Raw genomic sequence first — 20,409 nt, 5'->3', positions numbered from 1 at the left:
ATATTTTTATGGAGTTATTACAAGGTTATGATTCCGAGGACGAGGTGGAGTCTGTCAAAGTTGAGGCAAAGGTGACGAAACCAAAGTCGCAAGGTCGTGAAAAGTTGCGCAGACTGAATTTGGGCAAAGTGTTGGGGATCGCAGAGACAAAGCCCGGTTCTGTTCCTATCAAGGAACAGAGTGTAGAAGAGTTACGGGTGAATAAGGTGGAGCATTTGGAGGAGGAAGAGGAGGAAGACCACAAACCAGTTCAGGAATCGTCCAAGATGGTTGATCTGGACATGAACAAGTTCTACGCAGAGAATAACCAGCTAATTTCGTCTGGTGAGCTGGACCACAAGGAAACGGTGTTATCCAATTCCCGAGCACAGTATTACGGGGTGGGGAATAATAACCTGGCCGACGTGATTGAATTTACACAGAAAAACAACGACAAGATCGCGCGACAGATCGAGATCGACCGCCGCAAGCTCAAGGCCAAAGGTAAACGCGGTGATAGGTTATAACTATGTACATTAATAATAATAATAGAGTGGTTATTTTTTGGAAGCCTCGTACTCTTTCTTGAGCTCTGCGAGCTGCTCGTCGCTGATCGGCGGAATAGGAATGTCCTCAAAGTCGTCCTTCATGAGGAACGAGTAAGTGTAGGCGTAGATTCCCAAGGAGATTCCACCCAGGACGCCGAACAGGGCCAGGTTCTTCCAGAAGTATGGTTGTCTGGCACGCAGCATGGCCGGCGACATCTGGTATGTGTATTTGTTGTAGTATGAGGAGGCACGGCTAATTGTTAGACTTGGTTATGCAAACATTATAACTTACTTGAACGATGTTAATGAAGAACGCATGATGCAATAACTGGAAATACACTTTGAAAGAAAAAATTTAAAAAAAAATTATAATCCATGTCTATTGAAGTACCACCTCCTGATGAGGAGGAACGGTATTTGGAAAAGCTGGTTTTCGGCGACGCCGAAGGTTTCGACACGAACTTGAAACAGGTGGACAATTTGTTTGATTTCCAGGACGAAGAAACCGGTCTTTTTGAGTACGATACGAGTGAGGACGAGGATCTGGGCTTTGAGCTGGACCACGAGTCGAGCCAGGACTCGGGCGACGACGAAGAGCAGTCAGACGACAACAATATGGACGCCGTGGCAGACGCAGACCTGTATTTTGTGGACGAGTCCGACGAGGACAAGATGGACACTGGCTCCGACAGCCAGGAGTCGGACTCTGCCAGCGAGTACAGCGACGAGGAAGCCGTTTGGCAGGACAGCGACGACGAGAAAGTGACAGTCTCGCTGTTGGACAGAGACAATCTCAGAAAACTTCGCCACACGCCGCAGGATTCCAAGATCAGAGGAAAACAGTACTTGCAACGGCTACGGGAGCAGTTTGAGCGGATCCATCCAAGACCCGCGTGGGCAGACTCTGTGGAGAGCGGGTCGGAGCACGAGTCGGACGCGGAGGATGACGCCAGAGGCACGACCGACGTTCTGGGCTCGTCGAACCCGCTGTTGGAGTTCCTAAAGTCCAACCAGTCGTACAACCTCAAAGCAGAGGATGTCCGTTTGTTGCCTGCGGGAAAAATCGATATTTCCCGGCTGACGGATGCCAACATCAAGAAGATCTCCAAGAGTGCTGTACAGACGCTGAGTTTCCACCAGACACAGCCGCTGCTGATGACTGGAGGCTACGACCGCACGCTGAGAATATTTCACATTGACGGCAAGACCAACAACCTGGTGACGTCGCTGCACCTGCGGAACTCGCCGATCCAGACCGCCGTGTTCGACCAGGACACCATTTTCGCCGGAGGAAGACGACGGTTCATGCACAAATGGGACGTGGCCAGCGGGGCTGTGGAGAAGATCAGCAGAATGTACGGCCATGAGGCCACCCAGCGCTCGTTCGAGCACTTCAAGCTCAGCAGAAACGGCAAATACATCGGGCTGGCTGGTAACTCCGGCTGGATCAACGTTATCTCGCCGAAAACAGGTATCTGGCTCAAAGGCTTCAAGATCGAAGGAACTTTGGTGGACTTTGACTTTTCACAGTCTGCAGACCCAACAACGCCGACGGTGTTGGTTGCTGTCAACAAGGCGGGCGACGTCTGGGAGTTCGACGTGGAATCAGGCGCGTCGCTCGATAGATGGACCGACGAATCCGGCTTGGGAATCACCAGGGTCCGGTTTGGCGGCCATAATACGAGATGGCTAGCCATCGGAAACAACGTCGGTATCGTCAACGTGTACGACCGGCTCAAACAGTCCCACAAACCGGCAGTCACCATAGAAAACCTCGTCACCACAGTGTCCAGCATCGAGTTCACCTCGGACGCACAGCTGCTCTGTGTGGCGTCACGTGACAAAAAGGACGCACTTAGACTGGTGCATCTGCCCAGCGGGAGGGTGTTTTCGAACTGGCCTACAAGCGGGACTCCGCTGGGCCGCGTGACCAGCGTCGCATTCAGCCCAAATAACGAGCTGCTCGCCACAGGTAACGAGTCGGGCAAAGTCAGACTCTGGAGACTCAACCACTACTAGTACGTAATCAGGAATATTAATGCATGTTGATAACGACCTTAATAATGACGCTAGGTGGCCGGCTCCAAAGAAGCCTTGACCTTGCGTCGTTCAAGAAGCTTGGAGTTGTTCAGCTTCAAGTCAAAACTGTTGCTCAAAGTCCCGTCAAAAATAGGACCCTGGTCCGCGGACGCGGTGTATTTCTTTGTTGGCGATGGCCGTTTGGCCTCCACAGGCGTGGTATCCTCCACGCTCAAAGCTGCAACCTCCTGGTGAACGATCTCGTCGTCCTCTTCCAGCTGTGCGAACGTGCTGGTCTGAGGTGTACGCGGATACTGTTTTGGGACGTGTGCCACATGCTCCGTGGTGGCTCCAGAAGAAATGGACGAGGTGTGCAAGTCGGTGGCTGCAAAGCCGCACCGTCCAGACTTCACCTGGAACGAGACGCTGGACTTGCGTTTGGTGCCTGTGTTGAAGTCTTCTATTTCCGAGGTCAGGATCGACGACTCCTCGTTGACCGTTGCGCTGTCCGCTGTGTCGGTGGACCCGCCGCCCAGGTGGTGGATCTGGTGCTGGGTGTCGCGCACACGCGTGGTGGTCGTGGGTTTCTCCTTGTACGACGGAGAACTCGAGAACTTGGAATATGGCTTCGGATTGAGATCCGAGTCCTCAAACTCGGACTCGTCGTCGGAGTCGTCCACCTCCCGCTCGTCAGACTCGGACGAGTCCGATGACTGATGGCGACACAGCTCCAACACGTCCATGGGCTCGTTTTCTTCCACAATGGCCAGGTTTCCCATTCGCGTCTGAGGAACAGGCGGAGTGCTCTCTCTTTGCACCACGTTCGCCGTGTCAAAAACCAAACGAATGGCCTCTGCGCGAGGAGTCAACAGCCCGTCCGCAAGATTGTCTGCGGTCCGGTTCAGTTTCATGTATATTTGTTTATCGAATGTGGTTTCAGGAACAGTCTCGGTACATGTGTTTGCAACAGGTTCGTGCTCGTACCCTTTGGCCATCCAGGGATCCTTCAGAAGCTGGTCGATGGAGTAGCGCACCTCCGGGTCGACCGTCAACAAGTTCGCAATGAGCCGTTTGCAATCGTCCGACACCTCGTCGAACCACGGACTCAGAAACTTGTAGTCTCCTCGGGAAACTTTGGTGCTGATGTCTTTGGAATCCTGAGTGGCCGAATAGAACGGCGGGAAACCGACCACCAATGTGTACAAAACACAGCCGATGGCCCACATGTCGACCTTCTTGGTGTATCCGAGATTCAGATGCTGTTCAGGCGAAGTGTAGCCAACGGTACCGCATGGAGTCTTGGCCTGCATGGACTCGTTGTACAACACGGTGGACAGTCCAAAGTCTGCGAGCTTGACCGTTCCAATCCCTGCCGCGCCGTAGTTCGGCACAAACCTGCCCTCATCCAGCTTGTTGTCGTCATCAGAGCGACGTCTGGCACTCTTCTGTTCCGCTTTGGACCGGGGGACGAACTCGTTGGGCACAAATAGCAGGTTTTCCGGCTTGATGTCCCGATGAACAATGCCGTTGGAGTGCAAATACTTGACTGCCAGGGCCACCTGTCTGATCACGTGTCGTGATAAATCCTCGCTGAAATAGGTGTATTTGATGATCTGATTAAAGATTTCTCCACCAGGGATGTATTCGAGATAAAGGAAACAATATTTGGAGGCGGACGAGTTCAAATGGCCGTACAGTTTGGCGATGTATGGATTGTCAAGTCGGGACATGATGGCGATCTCTTTCAAAACAGAATTGATTTGTTCCGGTCTCATTGTTGTCTTGTCGATGATTTTGATGGCAATTGGCTGTCTGGTTTCCGTATCGTACGCTCTAAGAACGATGGAAAAGGCCCCCTCACCGATCTTCTCCTGTAGAATGTATCTGGTGGGCAATTCATGGTAAAATTGTGCATATTCGGGAGGGATCTGCGGTAAACACTCAGATTCGGGCTTGGCTGGCTCACCAGTGGACTGATCAACACACTGATGGGATTTGTTTTTCTTGACAATATTCTTAAATAGCCCCAACATATCTTAAGCAAAGACTTTGTCAACCACCTTGTAAGGGGTTATTCTATGATAGAACCGCAATGTCTTTATTACTAACACAACGGTATAAATATTAGAATTTGTAAAAAATTAGGAGCCCCGTCAGACAGAATATCACATCACGACACTTTGTAGATGTATCCATTGTTGGTGGCACAGACGCCACTGTTATTGGTCAATGCTAGCCGGGTGACCACGTCGTTGTTGGACGGTTGAAGAAGAACCGTTTGGGTGGTCAGATCGGTCAGGTTGTCTCCTCCAACTACAAGACTATCGTCGCCTGAAAAATCGAAATCGACCCCAACTTCTTCTTTATCCACCAACAGCGTATACTCTTTGCAGATCTCGTTGTTTTTTCGAACAAAGTCGATCTCGACGATCCGACAAGCACCGTGCAATTTCGCAAAACACCGTCCAAACCTCCATTCGACCTGTGTCACACTCAATTGGTCAACCATATCGTACACGATCTCCATGTCCAGTCCAACGTTCCGTGTCCCGCGGAGATCGTACAGGTTGACCATCCCGTCGTTACCACCAGAAACAAGTTGTAGACCATTCACTGCGCTCAAACTGGTGATGTCGTCTGTGTGGTACCCTTGTAGACTGTGAATTGAGTGTCCAGACACTCTGGAGTCGTAGAAATCAATGCTCGTGCCACCACAGCCGGCCACCAGACCGTTTTCCAGAAAGATCGCCTTCGTTACAACACTCCCGTGCATTCGAATCATAGGTTTTCGCGTCTCCAGGTCCCATAATTTGATGTCCCCTGAACAAGTGAGGATCTGCTGTGTAAGGCTTGGATGGAACCTGATCCACGAAATAGGCTTGATTGTATCGTTGGCCAGTTCCGTTACTGGCTCACCGAACTTGTCCGTCGAGGCCAGATTCACACTGATCGTGGACCGGTCCAAACACGAACTCAAACAAAGAGCCCCTGTTTTGGAAACAGCCAGTGCAGTAACCGGACGGTTGTACGGTCGGAATGACATTGCTGAACGGTCAATTCGACGTATTACCACACACTCGTGTCAATGGTTCTGGCGTTTAGTTGAAGTGGTTGCAAAAATTGGCAATTTACCGCCAAAACTCCATTGCCCTTCTTTTATAGCTTAAAAATTTACTAGCCAACTAACTTTTTTTCCAACCAAAAAAATTTCTTCAACAACATGAGCGCTCCTAAATACTTTAAAGTGACACAGTTGCGGTCGGCGATCGCCCTCCCAAAACAGAAGAAAGACACCCTCCTCAAACTGGGATTGCGCAAAAGACACCAGACGGTGTACCACAAAATATGTCCGCAACAGGCCGGTATGATTGCCGTGGTGAAAGAATTGGTCAAGGTGGAACTGAGCGATGAGAAGTTGTCCAAGGAGGAACTCCACCAGCAGAGAAAGTCTAACCCCGGATTCACGATAGAAAGAGCCACAGCCTCGCCTTCCAACGCCCAAAATTGACCGACCGGCCGCACCCCTTCTTGCAAATAGCGGAAACATTATAATATATTGAAACTGTCATTTTATTTACCGTTCAGCGAGAACCCCGTGTCTGGCTCTCTGTCCAAGAGAGCCATCTTGAGGTCCTCGGCACTGATCATCACGTTTTCCTTGTCGGTATCCTTATCTTTCCTGATAGAACGGATATTTGACGTTTGTGGCCGCACCTCTTGTAGTATGGAGGTGTAAAACTCTGTATCGCTTGAAACAAGCGAGTCGTCCACCATTCTTAGGATTCCTCGCTGCGAGATGGTCATCGAGTTGTCGAGTCTGTCGTGTCTGCGTTTCTTGAGCGATCCCAAACGGTGGATCACTATTGGAGATGGACTGGTAGAGTCAAACGAAGGTTCCAGGCTATCGATCGATCTCTTGGATCCCATAGGGGTATCGGGGAACATAGAGTCGACTCTCTCGAGTTGGTACTTGCCGTCGTTGCCAAACCGGATGGTGGACACTCCAAACCGCAGTCCACGCACCTTGTCTTCCTCGTAATGTGCAAACACTCTTTTAACAGGATCGTAGCCGGTCTTTTTCACACCGGCCAGCTGGGTGTTGTACTTTGTATCCAGGGGCTTGCGGTACTTCTGAATATGGTTTGCCTCGAAACGATGGCTCGAGGTGAAGTCTATGCCGTCCTTGGAATGGAGCTCTTTCTGAGACACAACCACAGGGAACATGGTGTCGAACGGAGAGCCGTACATCTGCGAAAACACATAGCTCGGGGAATCAGTCAACGTGGACTGCTTGAATCGTTTAGGAGGCATAAGAGAACTGGAAACTGTTTCGCAAACTAACAATATCTCGTTTGGCTTTTTAGTTTACCTGTCCTGCTATTTACCAATTTCCTGTTTGGGTAAATTGGCCGATCGACGTTGGAAATTTCCAAAATCGACCCGACGCACCCCCGTCGTTGTCAAGCTTGCAAAAATTTTCGGAACCTATATTTTTCCAACAACCATGCCTAAAAGAGCCGAAAACCTGTTCTCCCTGACAAGGGGACGGGTGCGCATGGCGCTCAACAAACACAACCTGTTTAATTACTTCAAGACCCGGGCGCCAGGATACCGGATCCAGTCGATGTACGAGCAGAAATGGCAGGCCAAACAGAAAACCAGAGGCTATCACGGAGAGTTTTTACCTGAAAAGAGATGGCTGACGCTGTTTGAGAAACATCTGGACGGTGTTGCCCAGCTGGACGCCTCGTTAAGCGGAAAATATAACCAACATACCCCGATGGTGCTGCAAACGTTTGCCGTTTTGGAAAAACGTCTTGATGTGGCTGTTTTCCGTGCCCTGATGGCCTCCTCTGTCAGACAAGCCAGACAGTTCATCTTGAAAGGCTTTGTCTATGTGAACGGTGTTCAGATGAAACATCCGTCCTTCCCACTTAGTCCAGGCGACGTGTTTAATGTGGATCCAGAGAGAGTTTTGGAAGCCATGGGAGAAAGAAAGCCCAGCTTGAAGGAGGCGTACAAAGTTGACAGGGAGCAGGTGATCCAATGGCAGCTGTTTGTGAACCGTGCCAAGGCCGATCCACTCAATGTTTGGACCAAACAGCAACAGAAACAGAGAGATATGCAGGAGTTGTATTCTGGCTACTACAATCCAGACCTGCCATCAGAGAACGAGTCTTCGTCCCGATTTGGCGGCCGTCAGGAGTCCAAGCTTGCGGACTTGCGCGAGAAGCTCAACAGCATCTCCAGAAGATCGTTGTTGCTCGACATTGTCAACTTGGCCAAAGGTAAGGAGACTGTGGACGAGACGACGTTTGAGCCTCAATTTGGCGCGAACTTGGCCTTGAAAAGCCTGGAGATCTACTCTGCCATCAGATCAAACAAACAGCTGTTTGAAGGGTCCGAAGAACAAGTGACCGAGGAGTTGTTCAAGATCTTGCCCGAATACAAAGACGGCCAGGTTCAGGGCAAGTCCTACGACGATACCAAAACGAAAAAGGTCAGGAAATCCCTCACAGAGCTTAAGACCGCGTACTTGGAGTACGTGAGAAAGAACCACCAACAAGCACTGCCGTCCGAGAACGAGGTGGTGAACCAATGGAGCAGAAAACTAACCAAACACCCTAAACTGCCCTCGTGGTCGGAAATTCAAGAAAAGGGCTTCTACGAGATGGCTCTGCCATGGCAAAAGACCATGTGGGGACTCGCAGACCCAAAGAAACCGTACTTCACCCCATGGAGACCGCGGCAGTTTATTGCTCCGTTTGCCATATTACCTAAGCACATCGAGATCTCGTTCGATACCTGTCATGCTGTCTATGTCAGAAACCCGGTTGCAAGACCAGGCGAGTCCGAGGTCATCAGTCCGTTCGGCCAGGAAATCCATGAGAGAGCATACATGTATTATTCGAGAAAGGGTCTGTAATGTAAATAGTTGGAACATAGATCTAAATAACGTGAAATATTTTAGATAATCATGTATTCCCGGCTGATGGGTGTTTTACGGCGCTCGTTGCCCGAACGGCAGGCCGCGCAGGAATTGCGGTGGATCCAGATGGAGCTTCCTGTGGATCGGTGGGCTGGGGCTGTTGAGGAGCGCGCGAAACACGTTCCTTTGCAGTACATTCTAGGCTCGCAGCCGTTTGGCGAGCTCAATATCAAGTGTCGTCCCGGCGTGTTAATTCCCCGCAACGAGACGGAGGAATGGTGCGAGAGGTTGAAGGAGGTGGTGGAAAAGATCCCCGACAAAGTTTCTGTCGTGGACTATTGTACGGGCACCGGGTGTGTGGCATTGAGTATGGCCACCCTGTCGAATGTGGAGAAAATCACCGCTTTCGATATCGACGAGTCTGCGTTGCGATTGGCGCGAGAGAACCTCAAGCTCAATAAAGACCTGCTCCAGACGCCCGTATCTTTCGAAAAAGGCAACCTGTTGCAGGAAAAGCACCCAAAACTGGCCGCTACGCTGCTCCTCTCGAATCCGCCGTATATTCCCGAAAAGGACTTCAATTTACAAGGCGGCGTGGAACAGTCGGTGCTGTTGTACGAGCCACGGTCCGCCCTGGTGGGGGACCTCGAATTCTACACGGCGTTGGCCGAATTGCTGCGCACGGGCTCTTTCAAAGCGTTCGTCTTTGAAATCGGCTACCGCGAACAGGCTCTGCACACGAAAAAACTGCTGCCCGCCTGGACCTGTGGGATCCGGACAGACTCGCACGGCAACGTACGAAACGTTGTTGGCTGGCAACAAGAATGGAACGCGTTACGGTCGATGTGCGACGAACTTCTATAAACTTCAGGTCTCCTCGGTTTTCCGCTTCTTGCCCCGTCCAACGGCCTGCACCCCCTCCGCGGGCAACACCCTCAGCCCGACAAACACATAGCCACCCCCGGCTCGCGATGTCATCAACGGATGCATCTTTCCCGGCACGGTCTGGAACCGTCTGACCTTTGTTTCTGCGATGCTAGTCATGATCACACGCTTGTCCTTCTGCAAAATGTGGTCTAGCTCGATCAACATCTCCTTGTACTGGTGGTATGCCACCACAGGCCGCGAGCCAGCCAGTCTTTCCAGAACTCGAGGAATCAGCGTGCTTGGGTTCAACGTGGACATGCTCACCAACGCATCGAGCTCGTTCCGGGTCACCATGTCGACCGTTTGTTGCAACTTGTCTGCCTTGGCCAGCCGTCTCAGGTATGACTGTTTGCGCGACTGCGACATCTCGGCCACCTCCTGCTCCGTGAACTTGAAAACCGGCCCCGTGTGGCTCTCTGGCTCAAAGAACTCCAGAAAACTGATCGGCCGAATCATCTCATCCAGCTGCGTCTCGCTGTACCCGCTCTGTTTTAGAATCCACGTGTTTGGCTGGTCGTTCTCGTGCAACCAAACCACAGAGCCCTGGCCCTGCATTCTTTCCAAGATAGCGTACACCAACAGTCCTCCAGTCTCGTCCAACACTAAATAGCTGCCACCAGGCATAATGTTTGCGTGGCTCATCATTAATCCAAGAGTCTCTTCGCTCAGATCCAGCACTCTCTGCGGATCCTTCTCTTGGTAGTAGTACTTCACCAACGCCGACGAGCTCAGATAGTCGATCTGGAACCGTCTGGTGAACTTCTTCTGTTTTCTGGTCAGATACTTTTCCTGCGAGAAGAGCGTCTTTTTATCGAACGCCTCGTGGCTCTGGATCATTTTCTCGATGATCTGGCGCGCCACGGCGTTTCCTTCACCTTCTTTCTTCATTTTCTCAATATCCTGTGCAGTAAGGCCTTGGATCTTCTGTCCAAGATCCACCAAGTCTTTGTTGTTTGCCGAGCTCTTGAAATCGGGAACCACGGGTCCAGGCGTGGCCTCGCGGCTCTCTTCGAACTCTGTGCTCAAATCTTTCACGGGAACCACTTTTTTCTCCTCGATGATCTCAAAAGCCTGGCCATAGGCGTACCCAAACGTCTGGTCGACCAAAAAATGGCCAAACTTGCCTAAATTAATCACTCCGCCGGGCCGCAGTTGCACGATCCGCATGCTTCCGGACGGCATCGTCACCAGACCGTGGTCGTTCGGCGCGATCAGCTTGGATTGGCGGGTCTGCTGCATTACAGTTGATATATTTTTTAGCTTTTTTTTCACCTCTCCACCTCTGAAAACGGGACCAAAAAATTTATTTTAGTGAAAAATTTGAAAAAATATTTATTATCTACTGGATATGGGAAGACGGGCCAGAAACAAGCAGGGAATGCCTCCTTCCTTGGAGGAGTTCCAGAAGAAGCCAGCTAAGAAGGAGACGAAGCGGAAGGCCGTTCCAGAGGAGAAGCCGGTGAAAAAGACGGCCAAGAGAGCCAAAAAGGCCGTTGAGGAAGAAGAGTACGAGGACCCAAAGGATCTGCCCGAGGTGGATCTGGAAGAGCTCTCCGCTGCCAAGAAGTCGCTTTTTGACGATGACGAAGAGGAGGATCTGCAAGGATTCGAGCAATTGGACGACGATGAGGACGACGATTTGCAAGACGAGTTTGTGGACTCTGACGAAGAAGACAGAGAAAGACCAATGTTTTCGGACGACGACAGCGACGACATGGACGCCATCAACGCCGCCAACATGGAGGAGTACTCCAAGAAGTTGGACGAGGAGGCGTTGCAGGAACAGCAGGACGCCGAGGACGAGTTGTTGGAGGAAAGCATGAAGAATCCAAGAGCCAAGGTTCTGCCTACGGAGCAGGAGGAAGAGGAGATGAAGACGGGCGGTTCCGACTTGACTATGGTGAGAACCCGGATGTTGGAGGTTGTCAAGGTGTTGGAAGACTTCAAAAACCTGGCCGAAGAAGGAAGAAGCCGGACAGAGTACATGGATCGGTTGATAAGTGACATTTGTGAGTATTTTGGCTACACACCGTTTTTGGCCGAGAAACTGTTCAACTTGTTCTCGCCATCTGAAGCCATCGAGTTCTTCGAGGCCAACGAGATCCACAGACCAGTGAGTATCAGAACAAACACGCTGATGACCAGACGCAGAGAGCTGGCACAGACTTTGGTCAACAAGGGAGTCAATTTGCAACCGATTGGAACATGGACCAAGGTCGGGTTGCAGATCTTTGATTCGCAGGTCCCGATCGGAGCCACTCCAGAATACCTGGCCGGACATTACATTTTGCAAGCGGCCTCGTCGTTCTTGCCGGTGATGGCCCTGGACCCGCAAGAAAACGAGCGTGTGCTGGACATGGCTGCTGCTCCAGGAGGAAAAACCACATACATCTCTGCACTGATGAAGAACACCGGGTGTGTGTTTGCCAACGACGCCAACAAGGCCAGAACCAAGTCGCTGATTGCCAACATCCACCGTCTGGGTTGCACCAACACTGTCGTTTGTAACTACGACGCGCGCGAGTTTCCTAAAGTGATTGGTGGCTTCGACAGAGTGTTGTTGGACGCCCCATGTTCCGGAACAGGAGTCATTGCCAAGGACCAGAACGTCAAGGTCAACAGAACAGAGAAAGACTTTATCCAGATTCCTCATCTCCAGAAACAGCTGCTGTTGTCGGCCATCGACTCGGTCGACTCTCATTCCGCTACGGGAGGAGTGATTGTGTACTCCACGTGTTCCGTTGCTGTTGATGAGAACGAGGCCGTTGTCGATTACGCTCTGCGTAAAAGACCAAACGTGAAACTCGTCGACACAGGTCTGGCCATTGGAAAGCCCGCATTCACATCGTACAGAGGAAAACACTTCAACCAGAAGCTCTCGCTCGCAAGAAGATACTATCCACATGCATACAACGTTGACGGGTTCTTTGTGGCCAAGTTCCAGAAGATTGCGGCCAGTCCTCACGATGTCTCCAAGGCCGGTGCCAAGGAGAAGGAATTGGCAGCAGACGCCGAGGCCGCCGAGGAGAGTCTGATCCATAACGACTTTGCAGAGTTCGACGACGAGGCAGACACAGAGATCATGAAAGAGTCCATCAAGCGCAGTCTCAAGAAGAAGGGTGTGAACCCAAACTCTGTGGATATTGACAAGAAGTTGCGCAAGTAATCATGTATACCTTTAACCGTGTTCTAATTCAAAGCTTAACCCAGCCCATGTTGTTTTCCTTCATGTATTCTGCGCCGTACTCGGCGTATTCCTGTCTGGAAATGTAGCTGTTCTTTGAGTGTTCACTGACCGACCATTTGGCCATTCCTCTCCAGGCGTCCAGCAATGGATCCTGGGCTCTTCTAACTTTCAACAGAGATCCAACAGGCAGAACGGCACGAAGATCCGTTTCCAAACGTTCTTGAAAGTTTTGGAACAACGACTGACCTCCAGTGACAAACACGTCTTTCATCATCTCGTTGCTATCGTCTCCAGAAAATCCAGTTTCTCCAGGAAGTCTGCGCAAAAGAGTGTCTTCCGAAAGCTCTACAATGCCCGCCTGGTCAACACCAGCAATCGACGGCTGGAACATGATTTCCGGGATTCTGATCCGCTCAACGTTGATATGGATCTGGTGCTGCTGATGCTGGTCTTCTGGGTCGAAATTGCGTGGACCTCTCAGAAACCGATGGATCAACGAGTTGCGCCAGTCGTACTGTCTTTGTAAAGTATCTTCAACGGTGAAATCTGGATCAAACTCCAATAACTCTTCTTCGATCTTCAAAATCTCCTGTTGTTCTTCCTCCTCTGCATCGTCGTCCTCGCCACGGGCGATATCTCTATACACCGCCCAATCGTCGTCGTTTGCTCCAAACGTGTCGTTAGGATCATTGTCGATCGTAACGTTTCCGGCCTTCTTCCGTCTACCAGATCCTCTGTCCTCGTCAGCAAGAGATGCGATGTTTTTCATCCGGTTCTGAGCAGCACGGCTCTTTCTATCGGTAAGTTCCTCCTTCAACCGCTTTCTCTCCTTCACGTTCTGAGTGAGTTTCTCAAGTTTCTCCCTTCTTTCGGCTATCCATCCAGAAAGATCTGTTTCACGGCGTTTTCTATCCTTTTCAGCGGCAGCTTCAGCTTCTTTCTGAGCCAGTTCTTTTTCTTGTTTGGCACGGATCCGAGCATCATGGTTGGCCTTCATCAGTCTCTGTTTCCGTTTCTCTTTGATCTGCTCCTCTGTCAATTGCTCATCAGGAACATCGATCAACGGGAACGAGGGTGGCTCGTCCGATGTGTTTTCACCAATATCTTCGTTTCTGGCCTTTTTCAACGACTTCTCCAGGTTCCCAATATACTTGTTCATATCGGCTTCGTCGTCAAACCCTTCTGTTCTCAGAATATCAATCTGTTCACGCTTGTTCATGCTCTTCATGCGGTCTTTCAGGTTCGTGTAATAGGTGAAGTCTGCTTCTTTTTGAACAAGTTTCTCCAGACGACGTTCTCTGGCCTGTTCGTGCAATTTTTTGATCTGGTCCCGTTTCCGCTCGGCCTCTATCTGAAGCTCCTCCTCCGTCTTTTGATGCTTAATAATCTCTGTAAACGGAGCCTCCAAAACGATATCGTTCTTCTCCAGATTGTCCAAGCTCAGATAATTGCTCACCTCTGTGCCATAATCTTTCGAAACATAACAATAGTCCTGTTTGATCTTCTCCATCTGGAACGGCGTGATTCGTGTTGGAAAATACGGATACTTGAGTCCAATAAAGTCCATCAGATAGTTTGTGGCCTGACGTCCACCCCAGTCAATTCTCTTGGCAATGGAAAGAACAGGTTTCTGGTCAACAACAGGAATCACGTGTGTAGCATCATGTCCTGTACCAATAACCAAACCAGTCGACCCTCCGTTCTGGTAATAACTGAATAAACAGTCTGTTCCAAAGGCAACTTTGGGAATCTCGAAACCTTCAAACAAAAGCTCCATCATACCGGCTCTTTGTTGCAAAGGAGTGGCCAGAACTTCGTTCATCACCACCGGATTGTCCACTCTTCCCTGAGAACTGACTCCGCTATGAAGAAACCCGTAATCAAGCACTTTCTCAATAACGTCCCAATTGTTGATCATTGGACCATCAAACGCAGAACGGATGTTGGATTTCGAAATTGTATCCAAAAACATCTCATTTCCAACAAGAGTGACCATTTTGTTGACTCTACGGTCTTTAAACCGCGAAATCAGTGTCGGAAACACATTATTTGGGTCCGACTCCTTAACAAGACCAAACCTCGTGGTGGATCGACCCAGATCAATGGCAATAGGAACACCTGTTTCGTACGAGCCATAGTACGGCTCCAGCTTTCCCGTTGGACCAAAGTCCGGAATCGGATACGCTGGGCGTGGCGGCAATTCTTCTTCGGCCTGTTTGCTCGACATGTCCAACTTTGAACGGCCTTTTTATTTTATTTGATTTATTTTTTTTACCCTGTGTATATTTACTTGTCCTTTCAATGTCTAACGAATCATTTTCAGTTCATGGCTACAATTTGGTCACGCTGCTCAAACGGTAAGTGTTGTTCTGGCGCTTAATTTCGTCTAACCGCCCAGATTGGAGGCCGCCGCTTCCAGATTAGAGGATGTGACCATCTTCCAGGAAAACGCAGTCAACGCGCAACCCAAGTCTGTTGACGGCTCTGTTGCACCTGCGGCTGCCGCGTTACCGGGAACCGCCGACCAGAAGGCAATTGCCGAGCCAGAGAAACTCTCGCCTGCCATTGAGGCCTTTGACGAATTTCTGGAGGAGTACGTGTCTCCTTTCGTGAAGGTTTCCGAGAAAATCGACGCTGTTGTGGCTGAGCAGGCCGTTCTGTTCCAGAAAGCTCTTCTGGCAGAGCGTACGTTCCTGCAGGCGGCTTCCAAGTCCAAGCCGGTCGATTCTTCCGACCCGGCTTTCCAATCTGCACTGGCCCCAATCAATGAGGTCATCGTTAAAACCGTCGAGCTCAAGGACGCCAACCGCACGTCTAAGTTCTTCAACAACCTCAACACCGTCGCCGAGGGAATCCCTGCTTTGGGTTGGATCTGCGTGACCACACCCGTCTCGTACATTCCCGACTTCAAGGACTCTGCGCAGTTCTGGTCCAATAGAATCCTCAAGGAGTTCAAAGATTCCAACCCAGACCAGGTCGAATGGGCCCGTTCGTTCATCCGGGTGTTTGACGGTCTTAAGGACTATGTCAAGAAGTTCCACACCACAGGCCCTACTTGGAACGCTAAGGGTGGAAGCTTCGAGGAGAACCTGAAAGGTATTTCTGCCCCAGCCGCCCCGGCCGCTCCTGCTGCACCTGCCCCTCCAGCCGCCGGGGGTCCTCCTCCTCCACCTCCACCTCCCCCAGCTTCTGTGTTTGAGGCCAAGGAAACCAAGGACGCCGAACCAGTCGGAATCAACGCCGTGTTCTCGGAACTCAACAAAGGCGAGGCCATCACCTCGGGACTCAAGAAAGTCGACAAGAGCCAGATGACACACAAGAACCCAGACCTCAGAGCCTCGTCGGCGGTTCCTGCAAAGAAATCTGTTCCTGTTCCGCCAAAGAAACCGGCCAGTTTGAGCGAGAAACCGTCCAAGGAGAAGAAACCGCCAAAGAAGGAGCTCGTGGACAACAAGTGGATCATCTCCAACTTCGAAAACGTCCCAGATATCATCACCATCGACGGAGAGATGCAACAGAGCGTCTTTATCACCAACTGTGTTTCTGCCATCATCCAGATCAAAGGTAAGGTCAATGCCATCACTTTGAATGACACCACCAAGGTGGGACTTGTTGTTGAGAAGGCGGTGAGTGGAATCGACGTGATCAAGTCCAAGAGCTTTGAGGTGCAAATCACCGACTCTGTTCCATTGATTTCGATTGACCAGTCCGAGTCTGGCTCGTTGTATCTTTCCAAGACGTCTCTTCACACCGAGATCTTTACTTCTTCTACAACCTCGTTGAACGTGAACGTTCCTGAGGACGACGATTTGAAGGAGCTGGCCGTTCCCGAACAGTTCAAACACACCGTCAAGGACGGAAAGCTCATTAGCACCGTTGTTGAGCATGCTGGTTGATATATATAGGCTAAAAAACGATCTTTGGACTTTCGACTATTTACTCGGGGACCTCCAAACCGACTCTTCTGGCCGTCTTGCGCACCTTGTCTGTTTGGGTGTTGCTGATTCCCGGGTTGTATCTTTCCAACAATTCGACGTATTCTCTTTGACTTTTAAGGAAGTCCACCATATTCTGCAAATGTTGCGTTTGTGTGGAGTTCAAATCGTCTGAGTCGAGCTGTTTAATAAGTTCCACGTTGATCTGTGGCATTTGCAACTTGGTAGACTGTTTCACCTGTTCAACAAGCTGGGCATCTTCTTCTTTACTAAGAACCTTACCACTCTGGACGTATTGCATCCGTTTGTACTGGATCAAAGCGTCCTGTTTCTTCAGCACGTCCTTTGACCGGTTGTCAAACGATTTCTGTGCAACCGTCTGCAATTCGTGCACCAGGTCCTTGAATACTTTGCGTCCCGACATGAATACCAATATTATTAAGAGGAACTTTTTTTTTCCAATTATTTATTCCCATGTCGGACCTAAACATAAACGACCTGCCAAAAGAATGGCTGGAGTTGTCGAAATACCTTCATAGCCACTCGTTGGACTTTCGAAACTGGGAGAAGCTTGTTGATGTGTCGTTGAAGCTGAAAAAAGACGCTATTTCCGCGCGATTAGTGGCCATTTCATACGAGAACCTTCTTGTCAACTTCCCGTATTGCGAGCAATATTGGTGCAATTATGCTGATTATTTGTTCCATAAAGGTTCTACAACTGATGCAAAGGACGTCTACGAGCGGGCAGTTCAGGTTCTACCGAAATCGATCGTGGTTTGGTCAAATTACCTGGATTTTACCGTGGAAACTGAACCCTTGTACGAAACAATAATAGACCGCTTCGAATCCGCCAGAATCGCGGTTGGAAACCATTTCTACGCCCATCTGATCTACGACAAGTACCTCCAGTACCTCAAGACACAGAGAAAACAAAAAGAGTACCATTATCTTCTCCGGCGGATCATCGAGATCCCGTTGTACCATTACTCCAAATACATCAAACAGTTTTTCAAACTGATCGACGAGGCCAACCTCGACACAATCAAGTATCTCATCACCAAGTCAGACCTCATGTCGGTGTACAAACTCAAATGGCCCAATCTGATAGGCCGCAAAGACGACAGAACGTTTTCGGACCTAAAAAAAGACCTGCGCAAACGGTACATGGACCTGTTTATCACGACACAGTACCACGTTTTCCAGCTATGGCGGTTCGAGAAACTGATTTCACGGCCGTATTTCAGCACCGACCAGCTGTCAAGGAAAGAGCTCCATAATTGGGTGCAATATCTGGAATATTGCGAGACTCTGGCTCTCAAGGCTTCCCACAGAGACTCGGACTCGACAATCACAAAGACAAACAGAGCTCTCATCGACACTGTTTACGGACGGTGTTTGATTGTGACGGCATATTATCCATTTTTCTGGATCAAGTATAGCAATTACTATTTGAACCTGAACCAGGTGGAAAAAGCGAAAAAGATCTTAATCAAGGGCATTTACCACTGTTCGACCGAGAACGTCAAGCTTCGCATACGATTGACCGATCTGGAAGTGCTTACAAAGAACGTTTCTGCTGCCAAGGCGGTGATTCTGGAATTGCTGCAATTGTATCCAAACTCGCTAGACGGCTGGCTCAAGCTGTTGCAAGTGGAACATCTGGCGAAGAACAAGAACCTGCTTGGTCTGGTAGAGTCGAAGCTGGACGAGGTGGTCAAAACTGAATACGAGTCGCAGTTCGACTACTTGTTTGTGGAACTGTTGTCGTACAACGTTGAATTGGAGCCGTTATTCGAGAAGTACTCGTCAAAGACCAGTTTTTTCTACTGGAAAGCCCGTGTCGATTTCCATTACTTGCATTTTCCAGACACAGCCAAGCTGCAGACCGTCTATGAGCAGGCGATGGGCCTGCTGGGCGAGCCAGACCGCGCAAAGTTGCAACAGTATCTGGACGGGGTGGTTGCAAAAAACTACTTTTAATCGCGGACAATGTACATTAGTTTATAAAATAGATATTCAGCATCGTGACAGCCACCCAGAACAGGACGGCGAGGTATCCAACAAGCTTGTCGACTTTCCAGTTGCGCAGCGGCACCACTACAATATACAGCAGGAGGATGGTGATGAGACTGAAGCTCGAGAGCTTGAGATGGGCGTCCACCTGGAACTCGACCGACTCGCCGGTTCGGAGGTTGACGATCAGCGAGTTGAGCCCAACACCGAGCAGAATGTACAGCAACGGCGACCCGAAACACGCGTGGAGGCCCGTGAGAGCAAGTCCGAGCGACGACAGCGTGCTGTTGGTGATGAGGTCTCCGATGGAGTTTCCAATGGAGAGAATAGTGAGGCCGAGTAATGACTCGTTGACGCGGTAGATGACGCCGATGTTCTTGAGCAGCGCGACGATCTCCGCGGCCACGGCCGTGATGAGGTTCAGGCCGCCCAGAAACCCGGCTATGGACGAGACCGCGGGGAAGATGCGCACGTAGAGCGAGTTCCACGTCGAGAGTACCAGCACGTTGAGCAGTTCAAGAACCGCAGCGATCTCCACCGTTCTCACGGACACCTGGTGCAGCAGCACCATGGGGGCCAGCACAAGCTGGAAATGGAACAGCCGCACGTTCAAGGCAAGCTCTTTGGGCGAGTTGGCGGGGGTAGGCACGGCCACGTTGACGAGACATGCGAGCGGGAGCGTGGCGATGTTGTAGATGGACTCGAACGGTTTGTTTCGCGAGACAAGTCGGCCGTAGTTGGGCACGAGCTTGCTTTTCCACGTGACCGGAACGGGCTCCGCAGACAGGATCGTGGAGATGGACGCGTTGGACGAGACCGACGACGAGCGCGAGAGGTCTGGCGGCGTGAGCATGCCGTCGCTCTGGGGTTCCTGCGGCACGAACTCGTCGTCCTCGGCGGGCGTGATGACGATCTGCGCAGGAACCTGAGGAACCTGGATCTCCGGAGACCGCTGTCTATCTGGCGAGTGTTGGAACTCGCTGTCGTCTGCTCTATAGTAGTTTTTCAGGTGGTTGAGATCGCACGTTCTGAATGCGAGTTTGATGGAGTCGGCGAGCGAAAGCCGGAAACTGCGGCCGGACTCGAGACTCTCAATGTTCTGGTCGAACGCGTCGACGGCCGTGGACTGTGTTTCTGCGCTTGTTCCGTCGTGGAGCTTGGGATGCGTCTCTGCGAGCAGTTTTTCCGGGCTGAAGAAGTTGACGGCGATGTAGATGACGTACAACAGACACATGGCCACGCTTTCGTACAGTTTGATTTTGCCATCAAACAGAAACAGCAACGACAGCACGATCAGAACAAGAAACAGCGTCACGTCCTTGACGAACGAGGCGTAATCGACGGTGAACGGTCTGACGATGGCCATTGTTCCAATGACAACGGTGAGAGCAAAGTTTGCGGACCCCAACAGCTCGCCAATGGCCAATCCTGTAGACCCGGAGTTCATGGCCACCCATGTTGACAATATATCTGGTGATCCGTTGGCAAAGGCCAACAGAGTGACACCAGCTAGTTTTTCCCCCAGATTGAGCAAACTAGCAAGATAAGTAAGGTTGGGAGTTAAACTGTTTGAGGCCAAAAACCCAAGAACGAAAAACAGCATGCCAATCAGCGCAAGAAACACAAGCGCCAGTAACCAGCCGGGCACCACGGCGTCCATTCCGGAACAATAGTAAAGCTCCAAGTACTTGAAATTATCACGGTCACAGTTGTCCCTGATGAACTGACAAATCGTCGAAGGATCGTTCAACGGAACCGGACACAAGAACGGCGAATTGGACCATCCATCAAAGCTCATAACAATAAGTCCACAAGCATGAATTGCTGTTTGGAAGGAAAAGGGTCTATTATATGTCAAATTAACTATTTTTA

At 50.5% G+C, this 20,409-nt stretch overlaps 18 protein-coding genes across 18 annotated transcripts; 8 read left to right on the top strand and 10 right to left on the bottom strand.

The window, feature by feature from the left end:
* Positions 1–8: 8 nt before the first annotated feature.
* Positions 9–506, top strand: OGAPHI_004583 (uncharacterized protein; the record flags this gene model as incomplete). Its single annotated transcript, XM_046205677.1, has 1 exon — positions 9–506. The coding sequence occupies one exon, from the start codon at positions 9–11 to the stop codon at positions 504–506; it is 498 nt and encodes a 165-aa protein (XP_046060504.1).
* Positions 507–536: 30 nt separating this feature from the next.
* On the bottom strand, positions 537–2,293 carry OGAPHI_004582 (uncharacterized protein; the record flags this gene model as incomplete). The annotated part of the gene is made up of 4 exons (XM_046205676.1): positions 537–792; positions 1,050–1,526; positions 1,648–1,860; positions 1,947–2,293. 4 exons carry the CDS (start codon positions 2,291–2,293, stop codon positions 537–539), a joined length of 1,293 nt encoding a protein of 430 aa, XP_046060503.1.
* Positions 903–2,546, top strand: OGAPHI_004581 (uncharacterized protein; the record flags this gene model as incomplete). Its single annotated transcript, XM_046205675.1, has 1 exon — positions 903–2,546. One exon carries the CDS (start codon positions 903–905, stop codon positions 2,544–2,546), a length of 1,644 nt encoding a protein of 547 aa, XP_046060502.1.
* A 50-nt stretch (positions 2,547–2,596) lies between these two features.
* OGAPHI_004579 (uncharacterized protein) lies at positions 2,597–4,579 on the bottom strand (the record flags this gene model as incomplete). Its single annotated transcript, XM_046205673.1, has 1 exon — positions 2,597–4,579. The coding sequence occupies one exon, from the start codon at positions 4,577–4,579 to the stop codon at positions 2,597–2,599; it is 1,983 nt and encodes a 660-aa protein (XP_046060500.1).
* Positions 2,907–3,263, top strand: OGAPHI_004580 (uncharacterized protein; the record flags this gene model as incomplete). The annotated part of the gene is made up of 1 exon (XM_046205674.1): positions 2,907–3,263. One exon carries the CDS (start codon positions 2,907–2,909, stop codon positions 3,261–3,263), a length of 357 nt encoding a protein of 118 aa, XP_046060501.1.
* Positions 4,580–4,716: 137 nt separating the features above from the next.
* OGAPHI_004578 (uncharacterized protein) lies at positions 4,717–5,589 on the bottom strand (the record flags this gene model as incomplete). Its single annotated transcript, XM_046205672.1, has 1 exon — positions 4,717–5,589. One exon carries the CDS (start codon positions 5,587–5,589, stop codon positions 4,717–4,719), a length of 873 nt encoding a protein of 290 aa, XP_046060499.1.
* Positions 5,246–6,054, top strand: OGAPHI_004577 (uncharacterized protein; the record flags this gene model as incomplete). The annotated part of the gene is made up of 2 exons (XM_046205670.1): positions 5,246–5,571; positions 5,772–6,054. 2 exons carry the CDS (start codon positions 5,246–5,248, stop codon positions 6,052–6,054), a joined length of 609 nt encoding a protein of 202 aa, XP_046060498.1.
* Positions 6,055–6,116: 62 nt separating this feature from the next.
* OGAPHI_004576 (uncharacterized protein) lies at positions 6,117–6,857 on the bottom strand (the record flags this gene model as incomplete). Its single annotated transcript, XM_046205669.1, has 1 exon — positions 6,117–6,857. The coding sequence occupies one exon, from the start codon at positions 6,855–6,857 to the stop codon at positions 6,117–6,119; it is 741 nt and encodes a 246-aa protein (XP_046060497.1).
* A 313-nt stretch (positions 6,858–7,170) lies between these two features.
* OGAPHI_004575 (uncharacterized protein) lies at positions 7,171–8,472 on the top strand (the record flags this gene model as incomplete). The annotated part of the gene is made up of 1 exon (XM_046205668.1): positions 7,171–8,472. One exon carries the CDS (start codon positions 7,171–7,173, stop codon positions 8,470–8,472), a length of 1,302 nt encoding a protein of 433 aa, XP_046060496.1.
* A 129-nt stretch (positions 8,473–8,601) lies between these two features.
* On the top strand, positions 8,602–9,339 carry OGAPHI_004574 (uncharacterized protein; the record flags this gene model as incomplete). The annotated part of the gene is made up of 1 exon (XM_046205667.1): positions 8,602–9,339. One exon carries the CDS (start codon positions 8,602–8,604, stop codon positions 9,337–9,339), a length of 738 nt encoding a protein of 245 aa, XP_046060495.1.
* A 3-nt stretch (positions 9,340–9,342) lies between these two features.
* On the bottom strand, positions 9,343–10,641 carry OGAPHI_004573 (uncharacterized protein; the record flags this gene model as incomplete). Its single annotated transcript, XM_046205666.1, has 1 exon — positions 9,343–10,641. The coding sequence occupies one exon, from the start codon at positions 10,639–10,641 to the stop codon at positions 9,343–9,345; it is 1,299 nt and encodes a 432-aa protein (XP_046060494.1).
* Positions 10,642–10,737: 96 nt separating this feature from the next.
* OGAPHI_004572 (uncharacterized protein) lies at positions 10,738–12,442 on the bottom strand (the record flags this gene model as incomplete). Its single annotated transcript, XM_046205665.1, has 2 exons — positions 10,738–11,292; positions 11,387–12,442. The coding sequence occupies 2 exons, from the start codon at positions 12,440–12,442 to the stop codon at positions 10,738–10,740; spliced, it is 1,611 nt and encodes a 536-aa protein (XP_046060493.1).
* OGAPHI_004571 (uncharacterized protein) lies at positions 10,751–13,115 on the top strand (the record flags this gene model as incomplete). Its single annotated transcript, XM_046205664.1, has 2 exons — positions 10,751–12,564; positions 12,767–13,115. The coding sequence occupies 2 exons, from the start codon at positions 10,751–10,753 to the stop codon at positions 13,113–13,115; spliced, it is 2,163 nt and encodes a 720-aa protein (XP_046060492.1).
* On the bottom strand, positions 12,597–14,816 carry OGAPHI_004570 (uncharacterized protein; the record flags this gene model as incomplete). Its single annotated transcript, XM_046205663.1, has 1 exon — positions 12,597–14,816. The coding sequence occupies one exon, from the start codon at positions 14,814–14,816 to the stop codon at positions 12,597–12,599; it is 2,220 nt and encodes a 739-aa protein (XP_046060491.1).
* On the top strand, positions 14,530–19,999 carry OGAPHI_004567 (uncharacterized protein; the record flags this gene model as incomplete). The annotated part of the gene is made up of 5 exons (XM_046205659.1): positions 14,530–14,714; positions 14,988–16,480; positions 16,970–18,467; positions 18,761–18,876; positions 19,002–19,999. 5 exons carry the CDS (start codon positions 14,530–14,532, stop codon positions 19,997–19,999), a joined length of 4,290 nt encoding a protein of 1,429 aa, XP_046060488.1.
* Positions 14,976–15,587, bottom strand: OGAPHI_004569 (uncharacterized protein; the record flags this gene model as incomplete). Its single annotated transcript, XM_046205662.1, has 1 exon — positions 14,976–15,587. One exon carries the CDS (start codon positions 15,585–15,587, stop codon positions 14,976–14,978), a length of 612 nt encoding a protein of 203 aa, XP_046060490.1.
* Positions 15,612–16,948, bottom strand: OGAPHI_004568 (uncharacterized protein; the record flags this gene model as incomplete). The annotated part of the gene is made up of 2 exons (XM_046205661.1): positions 15,612–16,332; positions 16,530–16,948. The coding sequence occupies 2 exons, from the start codon at positions 16,946–16,948 to the stop codon at positions 15,612–15,614; spliced, it is 1,140 nt and encodes a 379-aa protein (XP_046060489.1).
* OGAPHI_004566 (uncharacterized protein) lies at positions 18,521–20,335 on the bottom strand (the record flags this gene model as incomplete). Its single annotated transcript, XM_046205658.1, has 1 exon — positions 18,521–20,335. One exon carries the CDS (start codon positions 20,333–20,335, stop codon positions 18,521–18,523), a length of 1,815 nt encoding a protein of 604 aa, XP_046060487.1.
* Between the last annotated feature and the right edge of the window lie 74 nt (positions 20,336–20,409).

This window comes from Ogataea philodendri (genome assembly GCF_020536065.1).
Source record: "Ogataea philodendri strain CBS6075 chromosome Unknown scaffold18, whole genome shotgun sequence".
In the NCBI taxonomy this organism is placed as follows: Eukaryota; Fungi; Ascomycota; class Pichiomycetes; order Pichiales; family Pichiaceae; genus Ogataea; species Ogataea philodendri.
This window is presented reverse-complemented; position numbering and strand designations above follow the sequence as displayed.